This window comes from Aotus nancymaae, unplaced genomic scaffold, assembly GCF_030222135.1.
Source record: "Aotus nancymaae isolate 86718 unplaced genomic scaffold, 86718_ANA_hifiasm-v0.15.2.pri h1tg000027l, whole genome shotgun sequence".
Classification (NCBI taxonomy): domain Eukaryota; kingdom Metazoa; phylum Chordata; class Mammalia; order Primates; family Aotidae; genus Aotus; species Aotus nancymaae.
In genome coordinates this window covers 2,261,762-2,269,142 of record NW_026988440.1, presented here as the reverse complement: position 1 = coordinate 2,269,142, position 7,381 = coordinate 2,261,762, and the positions used below count along the sequence as shown (strand labels likewise).

General features: G+C 46.2%; 1 protein-coding gene across 1 annotated transcript; it reads left to right on the top strand.

Annotated features, from left to right (window-relative positions):
• The first annotated feature begins 80 nt into the window (after window positions 1–80).
• MRPS18B (mitochondrial ribosomal protein S18B) lies at window positions 81–6,913 on the top strand. Its single transcript, XM_012433879.2, has 7 exons — window positions 81–187; window positions 1,411–1,519; window positions 1,627–1,724; window positions 1,841–1,909; window positions 3,755–3,821; window positions 5,395–5,454; window positions 6,038–6,913. Exons 1-7 carry the CDS (start codon window positions 110–112, stop codon window positions 6,331–6,333), a joined length of 777 nt encoding a protein of 258 aa, XP_012289302.1. The 5' UTR covers window positions 81–109; the 3' UTR covers window positions 6,334–6,913.
• The last annotated feature ends 468 nt before the right edge of the window (window positions 6,914–7,381 follow it).

Sequence of the window (7,381 nt, the reverse complement as noted above, 5' to 3'; positions counted from 1 at the left end):
GTGCGGCCGCCTTCCGCACTGCGGACTTGTCCTTGGCCCTGCCCTAGTCAGTTTCCTGAGGCATGCGCAGTTGCCTTTCCGTCCATTCCTGCGCTTGGCGTACGTCAAGATGGCGACGTCCTTATTAAACACCCTGCTGAGGCGGCTTCCTAGGCTTTCTCTCTTCCAAGGTGCCCACAGAGTTCAGGTAACTCCTCGAAGGACATTTTGCACAACCCCAAGTTGGTTATACGTTCTCTAGGTCGTCGCTCCACTGTCAGGAATCCACGAGTGGAGACCTTCCCACGTCCTGATGTCTCGTCTCTAGGCAGTACTTCCTGCAACCCCCTCCCATACACCGTGTGTTTTCTAATTCCGAGCCGAAGACTAAGCGCCAGGGCTAGGTGTCATCCTTTTTCCAAAATACTATCTCAGTAAAATAGCTAAGTGATGGAATTGACCCCCGTCCACCCCCGGTCATGTATAACCAGCTCCTGTTTTTAAAAAATCATTTAGGGGTCGTGCTAATCTCTGTATCGTTGCAGTTTTACCACAACATATGTGCTCCCCAAGAGAGCGCCACAATCAGGTCTCAACTATGCAGGTGGTGTCTAAATCTGTGTTGTTCTGGAATGTACTTAGGGAAATTGGGGGTCCTAATTTCTGCCAACCGTGCTATGTCCCAATAAGGTCAGGATATATTCTTACTACCTGAGGACAGTTTCTCGGCGTTTTTTTTTTTTTTTTTCCAAATCAGTTTTCTGTCGGAATTAGGAGAGCTTACCGGTTTCCCTCCAATCTTATGTACTCACCTCTCTGAGGTTCTTGGTGGGGCACGGTGAGATAGGAAGGCTTGCCCAGCTGCCACTCCCTAAAGTGGAACTGAAGAGTAGTGACAGAGGTCAACACAGAGTTAATAACAGCCTTGGTAGTTTTGAAGCTAGCGTTAGGACTCAAGTTTGTTCTGCCCTGTGGAATGTTGGCCTTCAGCTTTTATGAAACTGGGCAACTCAGTGACTTGATTGATTTGGAGACTCACCTGTCTTCTGCATCCCCTCCCCACCACACATCTTACTTCCAAGAACCTAGCCATCCTTTCTCTTACTTTGTTCTTCCACCAGACTCAATTCATTTCCAAAAAGCACAAATACCTTTTATGTGCCAGATTTTTTGTCTTCTGAAATAAGATTGTTTTCCAGGCATATGTTCCCCAACTTAGCTTTTCTTTCAGGATCCAGTTGTAGAAAAGAAGAGTGGTTGTTGGTTTATGTCAGTTTAAACCCAACAAAAATACTTAACTTACATATGTAGTCCTGTTATATTCCATTAATGCAATATGTGTGCATTCTCCCTCTTTCCAAAATGTGATAAGCAAAACAATTGAGTGCTTTCCCTGAACTCATTCTTTTATTTTTTTCTTCTTGTTTATAGGTTCCCCTCCAGACTCTTTGCACCAAACCTCCTTCTGAGGAAAAGTCTTTGCCCCCAGTTCCCATTTCTCCTTATGAGAATGAGCCCTGGAAATATCTGGAATCAGAAGGTACCTCTAAATGGGGAAAGGGAAGGTCAGGAAGGATTTGAGTTAAGTGGACAGAGCCACCCACTACACTCCCACCCAGGAGTAACCTGTATGATTTTTCATTTCAGAATACCAGGAGCGATACGGTTCTCGCCCCATCTGGGCTGACTACCGCCGCAACCACAAAGGTGGTGTACCCCCACAGCGTACTCGGAAAACGTGTATTGTAAGTTTCTGAGAGTGGAATGTGGAGTGGGGTAGAGGTCACAGCGACAGTAACAGCAGCACTTTTTCTGACAAAGGTTTGAACATCCTTAACCACCAGTTTTTTTCTCTCTACAGCGTGGGAATAAAGTTGCTGGGAACCCCTGCCCCATCTGCCGAGATCACAAGTTGCATGTTGACTTTAGGGTAAGGAGAATCTTTTGATTTTATGGTAAGAAAAATAAAGATTTTTGAACTCCTTTGTAGTGCCAAAGAGATTACCATAGGTGCCCCACATTTCTTCATATCCTAGAGCCCCTGCAGTTTACTTTGTAGTAACTGTTTCTGGCACTATAAAAACATCCCTCTCTCCAGCCTTTTACCTTCTACTATGGATTGTACTGAAAAGTTTTATCCTATGCCTCTGAAATTGACAGTCTAAATTGGCAGGTAAGAGAAATGGCTATTTCTTTTTTTTTTTTTTTTTTTTTGCTTTGCTCTTTCAGTTTGAGAAATGGCTATTTCTAATGAGAGAGCAGTATTCAAAGATACTCGTTTGTATTCAGTACAATTATTAGTAAGTATATTGGCCCACTTTATTTTTCTTTTTTTTTTTTTTGAGACAGAGTCTCACATTGTTGCCCAGGCTGGAGTGCAATAGGACGATCTTGGCTCACTGTCACCTCTGCCTCCTGGGTTCAAGTGATTCTCCTGCCTTAGCCTCCCAAGTAGCTGGGATTACAGGTGCCCATTACCACGCCCAGCTAATTTTTTGTATTTTTAGTAGAGATGGGGTTTCACTATTTTGGACAGGTTAGTCTCGAACTCCTGACCTCGTGATCTGTCTGCCTCTGCCTCCCACAGTGCTGGGATTACAGGTATGAGCCATTGCACCCAGCCCTGGCCCATTTTCTTCTTGAGGTTTTCTTTATTTCATTATCAGTGTTCAGTGGCATGCTGGGACCTGGGACTGGAAAGCAGATAAATGAAGCAAGATAGAGTCTAGTATTTTTCTTTTTTCTTTTTTTTTTCAAAGATTGGGTTTCACCATGATGGCCAGGCTGGTCTTGAACTCCTGACCTCAGGTGATCTACCCACCTTGGCCTCCCAAAGTGCTAGGATTACAGGCATGAGCCACCGCACCCGGACAAGTCTAGTATTTTTCAGAAAGGCTTCAATATGTGAGAAGGACAGGATTTGCTCCTTAAAGACTTTGAAAATATTATATTGGCTGGGCATAGTGGCTCACGCCTGTAATCCCAGCAGTTTGGGAGGCCGAGGCAGGCAGATCACCTAAGGTCAGGAGGTAGACACCAGACTGGCCAACATGGCAAAACCCCATTTCTACTAAAAATACAAAAAAATTAGCTGGACATGGTGGTGGGTGCCTGTAGTCCCAGCTTCTAGGGAGGCTAAGGGATGCGAATTGCTGGAACCTGGGAGATGGAGGTTGCAGTGATCCAAGAGCACGCCATTGCACTCCAGTCTGGACAACAGAGTGAGACTCTGTCTCAAAAAAAAAAACCCAGCATGCTATTAAATACATTAGTTATTTATACACACACATTACAATATCATTTTCTGGGTGATTTCTGGTACTTCCAATGACCAGCCCGTTTTTCACCTGAAGGCTGACTTTAGAACTTAACCTCTGCAGGCCAGGCACGGTGGCTCATGCCTGTAATCCCAACACTTTGGGAGGCTGAGGTGGGTGGATTATGAGGTCAGGAGTTCAAGAACAGCCTGGCTAAGATGGTGAAACCCTGTCTCTACTAAAAATACAAAAAATTAGCTGGGCATGGTGGCGGGCACTTATAATCCCAGCTACTCGGGAGGCTGAGCAGAGAATTGCTTGAACCCAGGAGGCAGAGGTTGCAGTCAGCCAACATCGTGCCACAGTGACAGAATATGGGATGTTCAAGGATGGATTCAGTGAATTGATGAAGCCAAACTGAGACATGAAGGAAGATAGCATCTGGAGAGCTGTGGAGGGGTGAAGGTCGTCCACTCCCTGCCTCTTTCCTCATGTTTCTCTACCACTCTCCCCCACAGAATGTGAAGCTCTTGGAACAGTTTGTCTGTGCCCATACGGGTATCATCTTCCATGCTCCATACACAGGTTAGCCCATCATCCCTGCACCACCAGGGTGCTTTTCCTTGTGGCATGCCTTATTTATACAATTGGTCAATAGGTATTTGTTCAATGGCTCTTACTTATAGCCTAAAAGGTCTGGCTGAACCTTTTGGAAATCTTGGCTTAGTGGGGGCTAAAGCAATTAAGTGTGGACAAAAGAAAAAGACAAGTACAGCTGGGTGTGGGGGCTCACGCCTATAATCCTAGCACTTTGGGAGGCCAAGGTGGGTGGATCACCTGAGGTTGGGAGTTTGATACCAGCCTGACCAACATGGAGAAACCCCATCTCTACTAAAAATACAAAATTAGCCAGGTGTGGTAGCACATGCCTGTAATCCTAGCTACTCACGAGGCTGAGGCAGGAGAATCGCTTGAACCCAGGAAGCGGAGGTTGCAGTGAGCCAAGGTCTTGCCATTGCACTCTAGCCTGGGCAACAAGAGTGAAACTCCATTTCAGAAAAAAGAGAAAAAAAAAAGACAAGTACTTCTGTAAGCAGACTATCTAAATTTATTTCTTAAATGATAAATGGTGATTAATTCCTTTCTGTAGGGTCTTTTTACTTTTACAAAAGATTTTTCACAAATTGTCACATAAGTTATTTTATATCATTGTCAGTTCAATTAGATTTCCAAACTTGGAATCATAAATTTAACAATTCAGGATTATATCTATTCCCTAACTATAGCCATAGGGAAATCTGGCCCACTGCCATGTCCATTGTTTTTTATTGTCTACAGTTGCTCCCAGGCTACGGTGGCAGAATTGAGTAGCTGAGACAGAGACCACAAGACCTGCCGAGTTTAAAATATTTACTATATGACTCTAGACAGAATTGCAGCCTTCACTTCCTGGGTTCAAGCAATTTTCCTGCCTCAGCTTCCTGAGTAGCTTGGATTACAGGCACGCGCCACTGTGCCTGGCTAATTTTTTGTGTGTTTTTAGTAGAGACAAGTTTTCACCATTTTGGCCAGTCTGGTCTTGAACTCTTGACCTCAAGTGATCCTCCTGCCTCAGTTCCCCAAAATGCTGGGATTATAGGCATGAGACACTGCACCTGGCCTTGCAGAGAATAATCTCCTTAATCCACCATTATTGGGAGTGGCAATACAATCAGTGTTCAGTTTGTCAGAATTTCTTAGAGTCAAGCTGTTAAAGACAGAAGGGATTATTGTTACTATCTCAGATTGCTTTCACCAACTCTGAAATCTCTTCTCCCTTTATTGAATCTTTCTCTGTGGATTGTTCAACTCAACCCTCTAATTAACCACACTTGCCCTTTAAATTGTGTTCTGCTCCCTGTCTTGGAGGCTTTACCATTAAATAGCTTCTCTATAGTGGCTAGACCCTCCTAAATCTCTATCCCAGTTCTCCCAGAGATAGGGGAAATTCTTTCCATTGGGCAGATGGGGAAACTGAGTTCCATGGAGGAGTCAGGGGAAAGGGGTCATTAGGTAAAGCCAAGCCTTCCAAATCTAGCCCTCTGTCACCATATGGAAGCAGTTGTGTTCTGTTATTTACTGTGCCTTAAAGAACAAATTACCCTTTTTCTCCCCACAGGAGTCTGTATGAGGCAGCACAAGAGGTTGACCCAGGCCATCCAGAAAGCCAGGGATCTTGGTGAGCATGAGACGGGGCACGTGGCAGTTTTGTTAGGTATAAGGAAGATGACTTAGGGCTGGAGGATGGATATAAATGCTTACACCTGTTGAAGATGGTAACACCCAGCATGTTCTTCCTGAGTCTTCTGACATTCCATTGTCCCCTGTCCCTTCTCCCAAGTCTCTTACTTTATCATTTCCCTGTCTGCTTGTTCTTTGTTTTTCCATTCCTTTCCCTTCTATTTTACAACTGCTGGTCTCAATGCCATAGCAAGATTATAGGAAGATCTTTATATAAATGTCTGGCCCTGGACTACATGGCACTGTTGCATGAGTTAATAAAAGGTATACCCCTCTGCTGGAGCGGATGCAGCTTCATAGTCCTGGTGCAGGGTTGCACAGCTTTGTAAGCAAGAGCCCAGGCAGTATGTCAGCCCACACTTGCCCTCTGGGCCAGTTACCTGTTTGCATTATACAACATGCATAAATGTACCCAGTGGTTCTGACTGGTCCCTCCCTTTATAATCCTTTTTCTTACTTTCTTAATCTAAACCACCCTCCTCATTCCCCTCTTAACTTTCTTTTCTTTTTTAATCCCTTAGGTCTCCTCAGTTACCACATCCCCCAGGTTGAACCCCGGGACCTTGACTTCAGTACCTCTCATGGGGCTGTGAGTGCTACTCCGCCAGCCCCCACCCTGATCTCAGGCGAGCCCTGGTACCCGTGGTACAACTGGAAACAGCCACCAGAGAGAGAACTCTCTCGCCTTCGCCGGCTCTACCAGGGTCATCTCCGAGAAGAGAGTGGCCCCCCACCTGAGTCAATGCCCAAGGTGCCCCCTATAGCACCAGCAGAAGCCTCCTCCACTGGGCAGACAGGCCCCCAGAATGCTCTGTAGGAGCCATAGACTGGGAAAAGAGGCCTGGCATGGTGGCTTATGCCTGTAATTCCAGCACTTTGGGAAGCCAAGGTGGGCAGATCACTTGAGTCCAGGAGTTTGAGACCAGCCTGGGCACCATGGTGAAACCCCACCTCTACCAAAAAATACAAAAATTAGCTGGGTATGATGGCAGACATCTGTAGTCCCAGCTACTGGGAAGGCTAAGGTGGGAGGATCACTTCAGCCCAGGAGGCAGAGGTTTTAATCGCACCCCTGCACTCCAGCCTGGGTGACACAGCCAGACCCTGTCTCAAAAAAAAAAAAAAGACTAGGGAAGAGAGCCAGAAGGACTAGGAGATATGCATAGGTTTACATGACGGGATATCACCCCGAACAGTCTTTTGTGACCAATGACAGATCCAGGGAATAAATGAATGTTGCTGATAGGGATAAATCTGAGGCTGAGGGAGGGCAGTACAGATGTGTATGGGAAACCCCAGCCCCTATATGTTGTAAATAGATAGGCTAGGCTAAACATTGTTGCTGTTTCAGACTTCTGCCATCTCAGCTTTTCCACAATAAAGCTCTTTCTCCTGTCTCTGGTTTGCTTTGGGCTGTTTCAGATAAATGCCATCAGCGGGGAGTGATGTTCTTCATATAAGCAAATTGGGTGGTGCTGCGGGGGGATGAGTGTTAGGCTTAAGCCAGCCTTGCCAGTAATGCCTGGGACCAGAAACGGGATGGGCAGTTGTGTCACTCTGTCAAGATGCCTGTTGTGGGCCCCACTCCACATTCACAGCATGGCCCACTGTTCACTGAGGGGCTAAAAGGCTGGACAGTGAGACACTGGGCCAAGGAAGATAGGTCACGACGGCACTCAACTGCCATGGGATGCAGGGATGGGAAGGAGTGGCATTGCTAGGGACACCACAGCTGGTTTGGCAAGAAAAATGGGGGCCCTGGGCAGTTTCCTGGAAGCTAGGGGCAAAGTCTGCAGACGGGGCTCCTGGAAATAAAGACTCCGAGGGGCGGCGCGGCGAGGGGAGGGGCGGAAGTGACGTCGCGT